Source organism: Rhyacophila brunnea, unplaced genomic scaffold (assembly GCF_057557595.1).
Source record: "Rhyacophila brunnea isolate RB1 unplaced genomic scaffold, BYU_Rbru_1.0 scaffold_22, whole genome shotgun sequence".
Lineage (NCBI taxonomy): Eukaryota > Metazoa > Arthropoda > Insecta > Trichoptera > Rhyacophilidae > Rhyacophila > Rhyacophila brunnea.
In genome coordinates, this window is record NW_028232882.1 from 28147932 (window position 1) to 28168260 (window position 20329).

The 20329-nt window shown below is 34.2% G+C and overlaps 1 protein-coding gene across 1 annotated transcript; it reads right to left on the reverse strand.

The window, feature by feature from the left end:
- Positions 1–273: 273 nt before the first annotated feature.
- LOC147070297 (cytochrome P450 9e2-like) lies at positions 274–16130 on the reverse strand. The gene is made up of 7 exons (XM_085949943.1): positions 16088–16130; positions 14393–14536; positions 12988–13193; positions 8086–8214; positions 4244–4288; positions 2330–2498; positions 274–446 (listed from the first exon to the last, which is right to left on the reverse strand). Exons 1-7 carry the CDS (start codon positions 16128–16130, stop codon positions 274–276), a joined length of 909 nt encoding a protein of 302 aa, XP_085806069.1.
- Between the last annotated feature and the right edge of the window lie 4199 nt (positions 16131–20329).

A 20329-nucleotide genomic window follows, 5' to 3' on the forward strand; every position in this document is an offset into this window, starting at 1 on the left:
ATGTCTTTGACCATTTAAGTGTGATAAACATCCTACGAATAATGATTGCTTTATAATAATTATTGACCTAAGAATAAGGTAGTGTTTTTTTGAAATACGCAATTTCTTTTGGCATTTCCCAGTGGTTAAGCTACAACATACAGCCGTAGCCATAAGAGCGTGATAGGAAGGTAAGTAAATAAACATTAGTTCCATAAAAGCATATTAATTATTATCATTTAATATAAACAAACATTTTTTATATTTTTAATTTTATTGATATTATGATTTCCATTATGAAATATTTCGTTTCTTTACACCAATCCAGAATCCGTTGACAGATGGTAAACCGATGATGTGGCTGGCGATTTTCAATGGATATTCTGATTTAGGAGTTGCAATCAGATCGAAGTTCCTCAGAAAATAAAATATCATGAGTTTTAACTCCATTAATGCAAATCGATTGCCTGAAAAAAGTAATCCTATTTATCGGGTGACAACATTAACAGTGGTCGAATACGTATGTGGAATGCGTTCCGTCAATGGTTACATGCAAGTTTTACGTATGCAGTTCATCGTGGGACACTTATTCGTGCGCCGCAGTACGTGAAACAAGAGTTCGTATAACATTTTATCAAATGACGAGTTCTTCGTTGAACATTTCACCGTGGAATACATTTGTACGTATCTTAGAAAATGCGGCGATAGTTTGCAAATAGTACTGTTCCAATTAGATTAACCCTAAGCTAACCTAACCTAGTAAAGACATCTCCACATGTTGTAGCAAACGTACAAATATACTCCACGGTGAAATGCTCAACGAAGAACTCGTCATTTGATTAAATGTTACACGAACTCATGTTTCACGTACTGCGGCGCACGAATAAGGCCCGTTTCAGACGGGACACCGGTGTCGCGCTCGATATAATATAGGAGGTCATTGTATTCGAATAAAGGGACATTTGTATTATGTTTATGAACGCCTAGAGCTAATGAGTCAACGCATAATTTTGCGTTATAAATTAGAACATAAAACTGGCTGCGGTAATAAAAACAAGTGTATCGGCGGCTTGAGAATGTAGCGGCCGACGGAAAAGTGTACCGACACGAGTTGACTCATTAGATCTGGGGCGTTCATAAAGATAATACAAAGGCCCATTTATTCGAATACAAAGGCCGCCTATAGTATATCGAGCGCCAGACTGGTGTCCCGTCTGAAACGGGCCTAAGTGTCCTGCGGTGAACTGTTTATGTACAAATTTCCGGATACGTCCGTCAATACTTTTGGACTGATATTTTTCTTCCGATAAAATACCATTAGAACATGTGCAATATTTTGGCCAGTATCTTCAACGTACATATTTTTAATTTAAAATTTGCAACATATATACCAATAATATAATAATATGTGAAATAGAAAGCGTTTTGTTTTAACATTCTTCAATCGGTGTTCGCCAATTTTTAATAATTCAGGGCTCGAAATGACCAGAGCGCACCAGAGCACAGCTCAGGTTTATGAAATCTTTAATATTATCGCTGTCTATTGGAACAAAAAATATTCGACAATCTGAGCTAGGTAGGCCATAACAATAAATCGGACACACTTATTTTTATAAAATATACATATGTTGATATTCTCAAAAAATTATCAAGCGTTCCGGTTCGTAAAATTTTTCATTTAGTTTATTATTATGTCAATAATTTGACAGTTCTTTTGAGTTGATGTGTCAAAAACATCCAATCCCCGCAGTATAATTTCGGCATCTTTCATTTTTAGTTTCAAATCGTCTGCAAATTTGTTAGATTAGGTTAGACCTTAAATAGACAAATACATCAAGAATCTTTAAATTTATATACACACCATCTACTGACAATCAGATCATTTCCACGAAACCTACTTTTAAACATGGTGGTTTTAGGTCTATCATACTAGTAGGTTTATAAGCACCCTTGTAAAAATGTTGCCTTTACAATATAATATTCTAGGGGTGGCAAGTTTTATGAAAGTATGGTGAAGCAGGCATGTTTTAAAAAAGTGTGGCAGGCTGGTAATCAATTTGCGGCAAAATTAACGTTAACATTATTCATTATATGGGTACGTTATAATGTCCAAAGTAAATCCTCCGTGATGCCCTGCATTTTTCTTATCGCGTCGCTATTTTTTCTAAGTTGTCGGCTATTACTGCGTCATTCAGTTGTATGAGAAAGCCGATTCTGTCCCGCTTTTTATTTAATACCTCTATGATAATATTAGATTAATACAACTATTCACAAAGTTTTCGAAGCAGAACCACCTGAAATTACTAAAGACGTATCATATTATTATTATGGTAAATCAATTGTGTTTTACCTATGCAGCTTCTTGGTCCGACTCCAAACGGCAAGAAGGCAAATGGATGGATAAACTCTTTGTTCTCGTCGGAAAATCGCTCAGGCATAAATTTTTCTGGAGACGCCCAGTATTTTGGATCAATATGAATCGAGGTTATAGGTAATATTATTCTGTCTCCCTTGAAAAGCTGAAAAATGACAGAAACTTAAATATTATTCTGTATTATACATATTGGTCCAGTCAATAAGTATATTGTAGAGTGCACGGAATATTGCCCATTTGCTCATTGGCTGCCAATTATCGTTGAAAATTATCGATTTTCAATAACGTATATCTCGGAAATCGTTGGGATTTCGACAAATATGTATAGAAACAATTTTATAGGAAATTTAATTAACTTTCATTTTTATTTTAAATATTTTTTTTTCTAAATGCACCGTTTCCGACATGTAAGCGAAAAACCAAAAAATTGGACTTTTCGACCCCCTTCCGCCTTTAGCTAACCTCCCAGGGGCAGGGACTGTTTACCTACTAACTACTTTTAACGAAGTCAAAAATTGTGACATATTCCATGCACTCTACACCCATCTTTTGAGCACTCATTGACTGGACTATATAACATAAATGTATCTCGGCATTCGTTAAGCTTGGTAGATTTCGATGGTCGGGTCATGTAGCAAGATTGGACTCCGGTGGTTGGACGGTGTCAAAAAAGATGCTAAAGCGGTCAGGTGCATACGTCCGGAGGATACTGGCCGAAGATAAGAGGAGATGGAGGACTCTAGTGAAAGAGAATATGACTCGCATACCTACCTACATACTTAAAAAAAACAGTAAAACTTTTCGAACAAGTGAGATTCGTGCACACAGCGAGTGCTCTAAACTCTAATTTATAAAAAGGCGTCATACGTATTCAAGTGTGTTTGATCTGTCGCCACACTTCATGACATTTGTTTCGTCCTTTAGGTATCTCTCATTATGTATGTACGATATTTAATCCAATGAACTATCGACTTGTGTCCTCCTTGGCGACAATGCCTATATTATTATGACTATTATTCTAATCCCGGCTCTACATTGAAGGCAAGCTGGTATTGACAGTGGAACATCGATTTCTATCTACAAGGAGGCTAGAGACCAACATATGAGATCATTATTACAATCAAGATGGCAAGAAGCACTTTTAAATACATGAAACATGTCTTCTGCAAACGAAACAGGTTTGGGGTTAAAGGGATTGATCACTAGAAGATACGAGTCTTTTTATATGTGGCTATATTGGCGTACGATAAGGATTTACTGGGATGATCACATTACCAATGAGGAAGTTTTAAAACGAGCCAATAAGAGAAGAGAATTAGTCATAGCTACTATCTAGCGCAGAAAGGCTGCATACTTTGGCCATATTTTTCGTATTGAGAAGTATGATATATCTAGCTTAAAACAGAGATGTGTGGCTAGAAGAAGATTCTCTTTGCTAGGCAATCTCTGTAGGTGGCCAGGATTTCAAATGAACTGGAGCGCTGTTCCGATTCGTTTAATCGGCAAAATTTTCGCTCCTCCTCTCGTGGACGTTTGATCTAGATAGGTCAAAGAATCTAACACACTTATTTTTATAAAACTCACATATTACACAACTATGCTAATTTTTTCAGAAAATGAACGAGCGCTCCGGTTCGTAAAATTTACCATTTCGAGCGCTGTAAGTGGCACAATATTCAAATCATTATTGACAGGATACGACTGCTCCAGAATAGGGAGATTACTACAATTTGGTTGCCTAACTTTGACGGACGACGGCATCAAAAAGAGAGAAAGATTTTTATATGAAGCTTTCGGTTTCATTGCATGTGCAATTTTGATTATCTTTGATGTAAAGAATATTGTGAAAACTAACCACAATGTATTTTGTGGTAATAAATATTAATTTACCTGCATCCCTGGATGACCGTCATTTGCAGGTGGAAGTTTGTATGGCTTTGTACAGACTCTATCAATGGATCCACCAGTTGGCCAAAGTCGAAAAGTTTCTACAAAAAAAAAAATACTTTATTCTTTCGTATTTTGGGGTTTGTGGTGGAGACAAAAATGTCGTTGTTGCTTGTAGGTTTCAAAGAGAGAGTTTATCGATCGTTACAAGAAAACATAAATACAATAATAAGGATGACAGCGTAAGGTTATAATCGTGGGTACGGATGTAGGTACTGAAGAGATCGAAACATTGATTTTATTAATGAACCGAGAGACTGGACTCGAGTGGAATGACGGTTGACTATGTCGAGTGAATGACTCGATGTGTGAGTGAGTGAGGTGTTTTTCTTAATTATGCGAATGCAGTCTATTATATTACTAAACATATTATCGCAATTAACAAATCATAAGAGACCTTACTGATCTAGTTATGATTGAGGAAATTCTGACAATCGTTTTTTTATACTGTTTTGTTTTGACAACAAAATATACATATTAAAGTATGTCACCCATGTAATGATGAATGGTATGATAGCTATAGTATCAATCACGTATAATAAGACGATAAAGTAACGCTATATAATTTTCCAAAAAAAAGTAGGTATGGTTGATTTTTTTCGTTACATACGTCGCACCCCTAGAAGTACAATGGCGTAAGTCTGAATTTGGCTGTTTTGAGTTATGGATGCAGTTCAATAACATTTTTTTTCTCTATCTCAGGAGAACACTGGCGTATCTCAAAAAAATATTTAATAAGATATACGCCTAACTTCAGTGTTTTTTTACATAAATTGAGTTTCATCCATTGTCCTTCTTATAATATCTTTATAGCAAAAAAACAAGTCCTTAGCTGAATACTGAGGTAACTGAGTTGCTCTAGTGTCCTTCTGGGAATTCATTTTTCAGTAAGTGGAGCACTGAGTTACAATACTGATTTTGACAGTTGAGCCCAGAGTTTATTTTAATTTCCTTGAAGAACAAGGAAGTAACTCAAAAAATATTTTTTCTTACAAAAAATACTGTCTTTTTAATCATTATATGAATGACACTAGAAAGATATATTTTTCCAATTCTACAAAAAAATGGACATTGTAAAACCATAACACATTAAATCAAGTACATAAACATGGTTCAAAAAGTTTGTTTCGGCTCTCCTGAAAAATGGCTAATTTTGACATACTACAGTATACTTCTGGGGGTGCGACGTATGTACTTTTGATGCAACAATAAACTTTGAACTTCTTTTTAACAAAGTATACCGTCAAAAATTGTTTTATTCTTTATTCTTACTTTATCTACCACCCATAAGCAGTGCATGATACCTCTACCAACAGTCATCACTGCATATTACTTATATTACTGTCTCATTTGTGATAGTTTGGTTTATTAATTAATTAGTCATAACTAGGCTTAGGATTTGTAGGTGCTAAAAATGAATAATAGATACCTAAAATATGTAGATATAATTGGAAAATATGTTATTAAAATTTCATAATTATGTGCTAAAAAACAAAAATAGGTCATAAAAATTTAAGTTAATATTACTTTAAATCATATCTATTTCAAGAGTTTAATTTATTCACAAACAGAAAACGCTTTATTACAATAAATAATAAAAAAAATATTTCAAATTTTCGAAAGTGAATCTTTGACGATTTGACTCTAGCAAATTTTTATACATGGATAAACTTCTTTCCACTGCTATGTTATTATTGCATATGTAAATGAAACTATTTCTGTAGTAGAAAAAATTTAAACATCTGAGGCATCGATGGATTTCCCAAAACAGCTTTAATATTCTGCAGCGTTTGAAGTCCAGTATTTTTATTTAAAACACTATTTAATTTTGTACTTATTTTTATTCCAATTGGTCCAGGAACATTTTCTTATTGCAGCAGTAGTAGGTACTGTGTAAAATATCAATTTGCTCCACTAATGACTTTGTAGATGATTCTAACATTTCAATTGTGTTACTATTGTTATTGTGTTAATTAATTTTGTGTTTATGTGAAAATATGTGCTTAAACCTAAAATGTGTAAAAATATGTAATTATCCAAAAATATTTGAAAATAGGTGCTAACAAATAGGGCTTAAATGTTTCAAAATTGTCTGAAACAGTTAGACATTTTTGATATTTTGTTGTGGGGCCACTCAAAAAAAAATTTAAATACCTAAGAATCCTAAGCCTAGTCATAACAAAGAACATATCCACATATCCTAAAGAGTCAAATTTAAAAAAATTAAATAAAAATAGTAAATATCTCTATAAAATAGCGACGGGTTGAGATGTATGGAATAAATTAAGTATTTATTTTAATCATTAATGCAATAATAAAAATATCATAGTATAGTTTTGACATTATACATATGTGGGGATGGTCCCTACGAACCCCTAAGGTAGGGCCTCCCCTGCCTAATTACAAAATAATGGGAGCAAAAGAAGCATACCGACATACCAGAGCATACCATATCCAAATACTTGAGTTTGTGCAGGTCGTTATATGAAACCATGGCTCCATTATGATCTTTCACATATTCGTCTATTTCTGCTTGCAATTTTTTCAGCGCCGCAGGACACATAGTTAGTTCATGGGCTATGAAACTTAGTAACGTCGATGTTGTGTCAAGTCCAGCAAATAAGAATACCACTACCTGTGCTGTGATTTCATCTAGGGTCCAATCTTTAAAAATAAGGCACACTGTTATTAAGTCCACAGAACAGAGTAATAAAATTAAATGCGAAAGTCAATCGCTGTATACCAGGCTGGGCAAACTATGACCCGCCAAGTATTTTTGTTGTGCCCGCGAGCTTTAATCGTATATCTAAAAAATCTAAAACAGTTTTCTCATTAAAGGGGTTGCTTATACCAGCACCTAGCGGAAAAATACGAAGCTTACAATTTGAGATTTTTTTTTGATAATTTACAATTTTAACTGTATTAATTAATAAATATGTATCTAAAAACAAAATAAAAATATTTTTTGAAGTTATACTTCTTTTGGCGCGTTTGGAAAACAGATCAGAGTGTATTTTTGGCGTTTGACGAAGTTGCGCGCGCCGATGCAACATAATTTATTATCATGATTATATTCATTTCGGTCTCGAGGGTACATGCGCATGCGCATAGTGTCATTTAGTTAGTCGTTCAATACAACCAAGTAAACAGCATGTATTGTAAACATAACCAATATTGTGTCATAATAAATATATATGTTTATAAACAAATTTCTGGAGACTAACATTCTACACTGTTAATTATTTATATTCATAAAACTTTATTAATATTGGAGTGTATGTATATTTATTTTTCATTGTAAAGATTGTGTATCAAGATTTGAGGCCAATAAAATTTGATTTTTTATTAATTCATCATGGGCACTTCTGAATTGATTATAACCGCTGTATGGCAAAGAAGAGTTTTGGTCCAATACAATAATTAGATTATAATTATCATGTGCTATATGAGACACAGATGAATCGCGTACGTTTTCATTAACCTAATCCACTGTAATATTAATAGACTCAGGTAACGGCTTATTTTTTCAAAGTTTTTCTAAGTCAAAGATAAACTTACAATTATTGTAAAAAAAAATGTGGCCTCACTTGCCGCCATATAAAACATCCCGACACTTAATTAATATTAAAAAAAACAATATGCAAAGTTTATTTTGGACCACCTTCATTTCATGTCTTACTTCTCTTCGTAGTTTTCCTGTCCGACGTGTCTTCATATACGGTGGCAAAGCCAACGTCATCAGTACTGAATGTTGTGTCCTTTTCTTCGATTATAGATCCTTTAACGGCTTGCATCATCAGATGGATCATGTCCATTCTGACGACTCCTGATTTCTTTCTGGACTCGATGATTTCCGATACTGTTGTTCGGAAGAAGTTAGCCACTTTTTCAGACAGCACACTAAGCTTGAAGAACTGTTAAACCAACATAATTGTAAGTTAGTGATAAGAGTTTAATCTTAGGCCCCTTTCAGACGGGACGCCGGTGTCCAGCCACCGAAGAATCCAGCCACTCTACACTGCAGTGAATAGACAATAGGTAATTAAAACCTCGCTACGGCAATAAAAATGTGTTCCAGCGGCTTGACATTGTGGCGGGCAAAAGAAAAGTGTGCCATACTCGTAAACACAGTGTCTTCCATCTGAACTCTCCCATTTATGTATGTGTAAATGCGGAATCTCAGCCACGCAGGTGGCTTAAAAAAAGTACGACACGAGTGTCTTCCATCTGAACGCTCCCATTTAGTTATGTGTAAATGCGGAATCGAGCCACGCCGTTGGCTGGACACCGGTATCCCATCTGAAAGCCCACTTACTTGTAAGATAACAAATTGACCGTAGAAAGAAAAAAGGACATGACGTAATCCACACAAATCAAATTTTACAGGAGGCACAAAAACGTTTTGTTTTACCGCACGGCGTGACATTGAAATAAAATTCTGTGCACCAAATTTGAGTGTAACGCAAAATGTTGTCATTACCCTTTCCCCTGTAATCCGGGGGTTTTTATTACATATTTATTGAAAGATTTATTTAGACATGAATTTGATCTCAATACTATACGGCCATTAAATTTCGATACAAAATCTTACGAACTGCTTACGTACATATTTCCAAGCACGGATATTGATAACTAGCATTTATTCATCAGTGACCGTAGCAGCGACAAAGTTGTTGAACGCAAGCCCGCCATATCCATGCGGGTGCATGAAAAAATAATTTTGTAATTCCACCAGTGGCCGGGTTCTTTAGTGATAATCTAGCTCTAAAGTAATAATGATAATCAGGCAGTGGCGATCGGTGAGTTATTTTACTGGGAGTTCACTTTTTTTAAAGTACCTATGTTATTGTTCATTTGTATGAGAAATCCATTCTTCTGTTTTTCATCGACACAAATTCATTCTTTTTTGGATACTGAGCATATATAATGCCTTCAATCTTGGTTGCGTGATGGTGTTTCTGCTAAAATATTTGATTCGTTTGAGTGTGGAAAAACATCTTTCACTTTCCACTCATTCATCGGAATAGTGCAAATAATTAAGTTTAATAGTAAAACCGTTTTTGTAAATGTCTCAATAAGATTTTTTTCTATTATAATGTTTAATAATGCTGAGGCAACATCAGCATTATAAAAAATATCCAAGCTGTAAATAACAGACAATAATTATTAATAATATGAATCTGCTTTCGGGAGGTTTTACTGGGCGTCTTACGAGGCTTGAGCGGCTCGCACAACTCAAACGTATAAACCGTGTGTGAAAATGTTCGTAGACAAAGTCTTTTTTTGGTTATACGTTTATACCAGGGAACTCAGAACTCACTCTTTCTTTTCTGTAGTTTATACGGTTCGAGTATGGAACGCGCCTTGGCAACAGTGAGTGGCGCTCGAAGAAGTATTGCTATCTCACGCTATCTCCTACAGACGAATATTATTGCTGTCGCACTCATTCTCATTACAAGGCATGATTGCTTGAGCGATCGAGGAACGCGCTCCCGAATAGCATTGCATTTGGCAAAGCGAAACCACACGGACGATGCCAGCGCGACGCGTGAATTATTGTATATTATATTTTTAAAATAGCCGGTTAAAAACACATACTTATCAGGGCAAATTTTTGATGTTGTGAGACGAAAAGCTCTGTCCGGTTAGACAGACAAAATTAATAATTTCACAGGTTTCTCATTAACAAAGACCCAGTGGCGAAGGGTAACTTTTAGAAAGAGGTAGGCTGTGGAGTTCTGATAAAAGAACCTACTTGTCAGGTATACTTACGAGATAGATAGATAGATAATACGATATTACTTCTAATGAATAGGTACACACTCATGACAACGATACACTAATTTAATGAAACTTCAAAAACTCACTGACGACATAGAATTAAGCGTTCAGTTTAAATTACGTATTTTTTTCAGAACACTTATACATCAAAAATCATTAGATAAAAGTTCTTTTTATTTTTAAAAACAGTATATATTTATTAATATTCGATTAAACAAAATAGAAATGATTTTTTTAAATTATCTAATTATTATTAATAATTCTGAACAAAGTGCAGTCATGAGTCATGACAACAATATTATGCGCGACGGTTGAGCGAGGCCACACTGGCGCTGCATTCGCGCTGCGACGTGGGACCGTTGTTGTATTTCGACTGTAAGTGGGAGTGAAGACGCATCAGCTGGTGCGTCCTCACTCTCGTTTGACCTAAAACGGTTAGGCTCTGCGATCGGAGCTTGCCATAGTTCATACAATTCAATAGACTGGACGGGGCTACGTAACGTAAAGTCCATATGAAAAAAATTGAGAATTATTTGAGATATAACCCGACCTTTATTTACGTCAAGACAAATTGCGCGCTGTGGTATATATTTTTTTTAAACTTTGCAGATTGTTTTATAATTATCTGTGTAATACATTCCTATACATATCGTCGCTATAGGATTTGTTTCCCGAATATCCATTTTTGTCGAAATCGACATTTTAATGCAGTTCAATTTCTTTTATCGAACTCTACCGAAATCATTTATAAAAACAATATATTTTTATCTAGGAACAGAGATATTTTTTTAAAAAACCCGAATACGCCATGTTAAGTTACAATTACTCCGTGGTGTTCTCCCGAATGTCCAACTATTCGTACCTGAATATCCAAGTTAATTTCGGTCGAAATATATCTCTGGCTGAGTGTTTATTTCCCGAATATGACTTTAGCCAATCAAACCGCGCTCATGCCGTGCATCTCGCTCCCACATTCACGCTGTCTAGCTCTAAAACAATCACGCCCACTTTCATATTTTTCCGCCGTCTGGAGACTTCTTTCAAATTTCGTCTTATTGATATTGTTTTTAACGTTACTATTGTTTTAATAGTGAATTCATCAAATTTGAAGAGATCATTCATAGCTGATACATCACCAGTTCGCCCTGAACTTACAATAGAGTTGTGGAAGTGAGTATTTTAACCTAAATAACTGCATTTTGTTTTGATAAATGACACAAAATCCCAACGGTTATATGAATTCTACAGTATGACCCGGCAACTACTATGACGTAAAAAATAATTATTATTTCAAATTATTATTAATCAAACATTGTTTGTCTTTATTTTACTTTTAATCTAGGTATTTCTATGAAAATAAAGGCGATGCTATTATTTATTTTTGAATGCGCTGATAATTAATATTTTAATTTAATATGTATGTTAGTAACTATTTATTTGGTGGATATTATATACTTAGGATATTGTACCTACCTAATATTAGCAGCCAATGGTAATTAATTTATACATGCTATTATTTTGTGTTGTTGTTCCTTACAATAGTAAATATATAATATTTATTTGGTGGTTTGTAATAAGTTTAATTGTCAATTATAGAAATATATAGGTACTGTTCGGTTAAAGCGGATACAGCGGAAAACGCATTTTGAAAATAGCCGATAAACAGGATTATTTGTTAGGTTAACCTAACCAAACCTAACCTAACCTAACCTAACCCAACCTAACTTAACCTAAACTAACCCAAACTAACCCAAACCAACAAATAATTCAGTTTATCGGCTATTTTCAAAATGCGTTTTCCGCTGTATCCGCTTTAACCGAACAGTACCAATATATATATATAATAATATACAAATATATATAAATAGACTTTTTTTTTTTTTTTGGAAAAAGTATTAATATAAAATTTTTAGCAAGTACGAGTAAGTACCATCATAAAATATTGGAGAAATGACCGTGACGTCGGTTAGTAATTGAAGTAGTAGATACCTTATAATATATTTTATCAGAAGTGATTTAAAAAAAATATGTAAGTATGTTCAATTATTAGAATGGTACATTCTTAAATCTTGTGAAATATCCGTTCAATAAAAAAATAGTTAATTACTTAAAAACTATTTTATTACATAATCCGAAAAAAAACCGAAAAAAGCGATTGCCGCGTGTTATTATTACATACGAACTTGGGTAATTACGATCATTAAGTATTTAAATAGTAGAGGTAATAATTAACAATTATCGTGTAAATAAATATAACATTTGAGGCGCGTACTTTTTGACCACTCAGTAATCTGTGGGCTGTGCAGCAATACGCTACGGTCTTAAATCCCGAACGTCCATTTTTTGTCCCGAATATCCATTATTCTGAGAGAGCGCTAAACATTTCCCGAATATCCACAATGAGTACTTGTAAATAAAACGCATTTTCTGTGCATTTAATGATTTATACCAGTATATTATTCTTGGAATCTATTCTTAGATAATGTTGCAATCATACAGTATAGAAAGAATGATTGATACATCTACTGATATTAAAATATACGACAGTGAAATTTGTTTTTCGTCTCCTGTAAAATTGACATTTGGTCTATTCGGGAAACAAATCCTATAGCGACGATATGGCATCTCTCGTTGTCGAAATGAATTATTTTATATAATATAATATAATCAAGTGATTATATAAATAAGTCAATATGCAATTAAAAATATTTTTCTTAAGAAAGTAGGCTTCAAATAATCGCGTAGTATGGAGTCTTCGCCACTGCAAAGACCCTGTGTGCCGCTGAATAACACGAGGGATGGACGAAAGCCGTGGAGAAAGTCTGTAACGTGGCTAAATCATATGGGTCACGATATTCAGTCATTAGGTCTTGATGAAGAAAAAGAATACGAGGTCATTGACTAACCTTCATAACCCTTGGGAAAAGAACAAATCCTGCAGACTTGAGTATAACACTCCGTTTTAAGTTAGTGAGGTCTTTGGACATTTCGAAAAAGGTATTGTTTTCCTCGTTCAGCGAATCCGACTCTATGCCAAACGCGCACGATGCTATTACGTCGTTTGCATATCTGTCGAAGAGATCCTTTAGCTCTAATTCGTAGTATGGTAGACCTAGAAGAAAAATAAAACCATTGGAAAAGCGTGACTTTTGGAAGAAGTAGGGGTACGAAAAATAGATACTTTGTCAGTCATACTGACGATGATAATGATATTAAAATGATATTACTACTGACGAATAGGTAGAATGATAACGACTTATAATATCGATGAAATTTCAAAAGGTTCTAGAATCTAGATGGATGCTACAGTAATAAATCATTTTATATTTTCTAGTTAAGAGCCCACATGCTCAGCGTAGGTCAAAATGTAGCTTTTATAGTATTTTCAGAGCATAACCCTGGATATTCCTTAAACGTTGTATATAATCTATTTATATAATTTTGAAGCCTTATTATCCTATATATGTATTTTAAATATTTGATGACTGTATTAGGTATTTTTATTACATAAAATAGTATTCTTTTAAACCTCTCGCTCTAATATTTTAGAATATAGTCATATTTCAGTACATCCATGTGTTAAATTTTTTTAGGTTTATTAATTTTTAAACGCATTTACAAAACTATTAGTAAAATTAATGTTATCATTATATAGTGATATATTTACGATAAAAAATATATTTTATAATCTTTGTGATCCCAAATTTGACAAGAATTAGGCATTTTATTATTCAAAAAATAGGCAAAAAAATGATACTATACGACTCGATTATAACCTATGTTTTTGACCATTCAAATGTGATAAACATCCTACGAATAATGTTTGCTTTATAATAATTATTGACCTAAGAATAAGGTAGTATTTTTTTGAATTACGCCATTTCTATTGGCATTTCCCAGTGGTTAAGCTACAACATACGGCCATAGCCATAAATTGACAAACGATAAATGAAGTAGGGAGTAAGATCATGTTAACGTGCGTGTTTGAACATGTACCGATTCGAAAAAAATCGTTTCTTTTCAAATTCTTGACTATGACTATGACTTATAACTATATTCTTAAACATTAGGTCGAGAGGTTTAAAAGAATACTATTTATGTAATAAAAAATACTTTATGCAGTCATCAAATATTTAAAATAAATATAAAGGATAACAAGGCTTCAAAATTATATAAATAGATTATCTACGACGTTTAAGGATTGTCTAGGCTTATGCTTTGAAAATACCACAAAACCTCCGTTTTGACCTACGTGGCGTACGTGGGCCGTTAAGGTATACAAATCATAATAATATTGTACTAGGTACCAACCTTTATCAGTTTTGTCTTTAATTTGTTTGTTCATGTAATCAACCAATCTTTCGGCGCATTGCCCAATAAAAGGAATCATGGCCTTCATTTTGGATCCAGTAAATGCAGGGCTTAGCGTATTTCTCATGTCCCGCCATTTATCACCTGAAATAAATTATTCGTATGGATATAATAATATTGAGTTAAAATTGATGATATTATATTATCTTTGGCTACAGACACACGGCATTGCAGTGAACGTGCGTCGACGCAGGCCTTATTTGATTCAAATTTCATCCGATTAGAATCACCAATTGAGGGGTATAGAAGTAAAGGCAGCTTTCTGCCAAAACAGTGTTTTGAACAATGACATTAATATGGACGAAGCATCTGGAAAAAAAATGACATTCACCTTTTTTGTCGGGTCTGCCGAATGGCATAATCCGTTCTAACGCCATTTACAATAAAGGCAGTGATGCCAACCGTACTATAATTATAGTACAATACTATAATTTTAATTTTGCGAAAAATGTAAAATACTATAATTTTACGCCAAATATACCAAAATACTATAATTTTAAAGGATTTAAGACGAAAAATGTTCCTGTACTATATATTTTTCAGAAATACTATAATTTTTACGCCTTTATACTATAATCAGCATAGAAAAGGATGGCAACACTGAATAAAGGTGATATTGCTATAAACTCTCGATGCTTTTTGTCGGGTCTGCCGAATGGTTCGCTCAAATGAACATTGATACTTGAAACACTGTTCTGACGCCATTACAATAAAGGTGATATTGCTATAAATTCCCGATGCGTGATATCGCATAATGGAAAATGCGTGACGTCTATCTATGAATGTGCGAATGTCGCTATGCACGAATTTACTTGCTAGCTACTGAACTGAGTGCGTTGTCGATTAATAATGTCATTGGTTTTGGAGAAAAAGCTAAAAAACTAAGTTAAGGCAAAAAACGTTGAATGCAGAACTTTGCTTTTTTTTCAATGTAGAAATAAGTTAAAAAGATAATGTGTATAATAAAAATCAGTAATTTCGCTACACTTATTAAGATATTTTAATTATAAAAGTCAATATTGGTACATTTGCTTCCAAATTTATAAGATTGCTGGTTTTGCGTCTAACTAATTGAAAGTTAGCTGTGTTTGCTCTCAAATTGTACCGAGCAGCCATTTTGTCACGTGACTTTTTTGTATTGGAATAATATTGAATATACAAGAATGCAGCCTTTGCTTCTAATGTGAATTTTTAAAGTGATTTTTGTATGAAAGAATGCAAGGTTTGCGCCTCAAATATTGTTTTACCATATGCATAATGAGCAAATCTATATTATTCTGCATTCATAGGTTATTTTGCCATTTTTTCCAAGATTGCTGCCTTTGCTTCCATACCCCTCAATTGGATAAAATAAATCTAATTGGTGATTCTATGCAGATGAAATTGAAATCAAATAAGACCTGCGTCGATGCACGTCCACTGCAATGCCGTGTGTCTGCAGCCTTAGCTGGCTCTCACATCTAAACTCGCCTCGTCTGCCACACAACCATAAATCCAACCTTCTAAGAACGTCGCTCCGTTTTGGATCTGATGACCGCGCACATCTACCTATCGACAGTCACACGTAACCTTCGAAACGTACAGATATTTGGATGCAGCGATCGGCGAACCGGTATAGGTACACGGCCGGTATACCAATTCGTAGATGTTTGTATGCGTCCTGGTCTCTTCGACTCATTGCCTGAGAAGAATGCAACTTGTCGATTACAAAAGTAGATTTTTTTTCAAACTAAAAAGTCGCTTTCGACCAATCTGCGGAGCTCCATTTGGCAACGTGTGTTTTGTGAATAACGATGACGTCACGTCGACGTATTTGACACGTTCCAGGCGAGACGAGTTTTGATGTGAGAGCCAGCCAGTGTTGCCAACTTTTTCTGTGCTGATTATTGTACAAAAGCGTAAAAATTATAATATTTCTGAAAACATATAGTACAGGAACATTTTTCGTCTTGAATCCCTTAAAATTATAGTATTTTGGCATATTTGGCGTAAAATTATAGTATTTTACATTTTTCGCCGAATCAAAATTATAGTATTGTACCTACTATAATTATAGTACGGTTGGCAACACTGGAGCCAGCTTAGAATTATCTAGGTATGGGTAATATTGGTCCAGTTCCGAGGTGTCAGCCATTTTTTTTTTGTAGTCATTGTCTGATTTGATTGATATTCAGTTTAGACATTGCTTATTTTATGGTATTGAATACTAAAGTTGAACTAGACATTTTAGTAAATTGGTAGCCCATGGTGGCATTGGCGACATTTCAAATTTGTCTGCTTAAAGATGTCACTGCATTTTAGTAGGTAAAAAAGGTGATCTAAACCAGTGCTTCTCAAACTTTTTTATACCACGGCCCTCTAAATCAGAAAAAAAATCCAAGGCTCCCCTCCTCAAAAATGTTAGTCTTTAGTGACCAACAGTACTCTATTTACTATTTATTATTATTATAGGTACATTTTATTAAAAATAATAGAACATTTCGTTTATTTGCTAATTTACTTCAAATTTATTACAGCTAGAGCCTACAAAAACAATTTTAAGTTATTAAATGCTAATTCGCAGGCTTTGCTCCAAAGTCTCCGTTGAAAGACACGACCTGTATTTATTTTTTATTACCAGTAAAAATGAACTAAATAGCTAAAAAATCAAAATAGTTTATAAATATTTACTTAGATTATTTTTCCATGGATAAAGTATGTTGACTGATTTGTATCAGGTGTCGTCCAGTGATCATGTTTTTATGTTTTTTTTCAAATACTGATATATTATTTCGCGACTCCCTGGTAGGAGATCCAGGGCCCCTAGGGGGCCGCGCCTCCCAGTTTGAGAAGTACTGATCTAAACGGTTATAATAGTCAGTGTTTTAAGTATGTAAACATATGTACCTTTGAGTTTGAATAAATTATGAAAAAATAGTGGATCCGCATCTGGATCGGTTGATGAATGATGATCAACAAAATGATCGAAATCCTTCACTGTTATTTGTTTTATGATATCTAGATCCTTCAGAATAACAATTTGACTTGTCATATGGAAAAATCCTACATACCTGTAAAACATAGAAATCCATTAATCCAATAATTCATTTCATTCAATTCATGTCTGAATTATAACGCGGGAATTCAGTAACTCACAAGTATCGGTACGGATACGATGCAAACAAGCTGAAGTTGGCTGTATATTGTTTAACTTCTTTGAGGTTGAATAAGGAGAAGGTGATGTGTGTTGATTAAAGAGTTTATTGCCTGGATACAGAGTTACAATAATTGTAGGAGTAACGATAACAGTACAGTGCAATTGCGGTGAACTATGCTCAGACCAAGCCGCGATCCGATAGTGACAACTAGTGATCTATTGTTAATAATAATACTGAGAGCGAACGACGGGGTGTCGGTGGTCGAGCGATTTAGTTCGAGAGACTAGTGAATAGTGACTCTTTCCATCATCGCCTTTCGTTATATGTATAACTGAATATTCAATACATTACAAGAGTCATTGTTTATCTAGGTTGCAAATTAATAAATCGTAATAGTCATTATTGATCTGAGTTATGATTGAGAAATCTGCTGACAAGTGCCCATCGCAACTTCGATTTGTTTTCGAAGTGTGTATGGTATGATTGCTACATATCTAGAGTTTGATATAATTTCAATGTAATTATTTGTGAGGATGGAGATAAAAAGGATTGTAGATAGTGTGAATAAAAAAAAAATCGTTTTTTTTTTAACGGTACATGTTCAAACACAAGCGGATGGCCTTAGTTGACACGATCGTTTTCTATTCCTTCATTTTTTTATTTTCTTTCTACTTATATAATTTTACCATGATTCGGAGTTGGCTACCGGTTCAACTACAATTATTATTGAATAAATAAATAAGTAAAATATACCGTTCATTCGGGAAAGCATCATACGTTCTTCTGACGGAATAGTACAAATGCTCATATCCAAGTGTGACGTTTAAAGTATTTCCCGCCAAAATGTATGGTTTTATAAATTTTATTTTAGCGTTCTCAAACCGACTGCACTGTCTCTTTCCATACAAATATACTGCCAATGCGATTGTTATCAATATGATTAAAAAGTCTATTAATGTGAATGCCATTGTAGATTAAATTCTGTGAAAAAAAAGATATTTAGAGATATAATAAAATTAACACAATCACTGCTAACCTTTTAATTACCACATTTAAATAACAGGTTAATTATATCTAATGGCCAATGACTCCAAACGCGCCAGTCGCGGTGTTAGCACTAAATGAGTTAATTTAGGCAATGTTACTCACACATTATAGATGTATAATACAATGGTTAATTCTTGAATATGGATCGACAATGAGTCGCTGCAGGACGATATTCGACCCAGCCTCACCAGTGTTTCTACATAACTTTCGTCGTCAAAAATATACCAGATGAGATAATGAAAGAAACTATTTGATACGAAGAATGCTAAATTTCATTAAAGTCTATACATTCTAATAAAAACGTTATATTTTATTATTAATTCGATTCATTTGTTGTAAAAAAAGCTCTGCGCAATTTCGTTTAGTACGAGGGTGGGTCAATAAGTCCTTAGAAAAGCCGACAGGTGGCGCGACTAGTACTGTAAGCGGTTTGTTTTCATGCAGCGGCACTACCGATTCAGTATGCTGCGAAGTTTCAATCAGATTGGTCGGGTTGTTGTGTGTTTCTCGTACATTTAAAAAAAAAATTTGCTTGTGGAAAATGGAAAAATGGAAAATGGAGAAAATTGAGTTTAGAGCTGTTATTAAACATTTTAATATAAAAGGGTTAACGGCAAAGGAAATAAAAAATGAGTTGGATTTAGTTCACGGCATATCTGCTCCTTCACTTGCAACTATTTATAACTGGTTAAATGAATTTAAACGTGGTCGTACATCAACAAAGGATGAACCACGCTCAGGACATCTTGTAGAGGTGACTACACCAGAAATGATCAATAAAATCCACGATATGGTGTTAAGTGACCGAAGATTAAAGTTGAGTGAGATAATTGAGGTTACAGGGATCTCAAAAGGTAGCGTCATTTCTATTTTACATGACAAATTGGGCATGAAAAATATTTCTGCAAGATGGGTGCCGCGTTTGCTCACAGTCGACAATAAACGCAATACGGTGGTGGCCTCTAAAGCCCTGTTGTCGCTCATGCAACGCAATCCGGATGAATTTTTTCGTCGCTTTGTGACTGTAGATGAAACATGGATACACCACTATACTCCCGAGACGAAAGAACAGTCAAAGCAGTGGATTGCGAAGGCAAACCATGTCCAAAGAAGGTGAAAACCGTAAAATCAGCTGGTAAGGTTATGGCTACTGTATTTTGGGATGCACGTGAAATTATTTTCGTTGACTATTTGGAAAAAGGAAAAAAAATAACAGGGGATTATTATGCATCTTTATTGGACCAGCTAAAAAACAAAATTGAAGAAAAACGGCCTCATTTAAACAGGAAAAAAATCCTCTTTCATCAGGACAATGCCCGTGTTCACACATGTTTACGATCAATGGCTAAAATTGAAGAATTGAAGTTCGAATTGGTCGACCACCCACCGTATTCGCCAGATTTAGCCCCCAGTGACTTTTTCCTTTTCCCAAACTTAAAAAAATGGCTAAGTGGACAACGTTTTTTTTCAAATGAAGAAGTCATCGATCGGACAAATGCTTATTTTGAGGACCTTCCGAAAACTTATTTTTCTGACGGTTTAAAAAAAATTGAGAAACGTCTAACCAAGTGTATTGAGCTCCAAGGAGATTATGTTGAGAAATAAAAAAAAATACAAAAATAAAAACTGTTTTAATGCTTTTTTCTAAGGAATTATTGACCCACCCTCGTATCTTGTACCTAGTTATATACCT

What these genes read in the sequence shown, in the direction of transcription:
- LOC147070297 (XM_085949943.1), bottom strand. Translation starts at nt 16,130, where the DNA reads ATGAGTCGAAGAGACCAGGACGCATACAAACATCTACGAATTG. An exon ending in ACGGTCATCCAGGGATGCAG is followed by an intron (nt 2,499 to 4,243) that starts GTAAATTAATAT and finishes GTCATTTTTCAG; the next exon opens with CTTTTCAAGGGAGACAGAAT. An exon ending in CGGACCAAGAAGCTGCATAG is followed by an intron (nt 447 to 2,329) that starts GTAAAACACAAT and finishes TACTTTTTTCAG; the next exon opens with GCAATCGATTTGCATTAATG.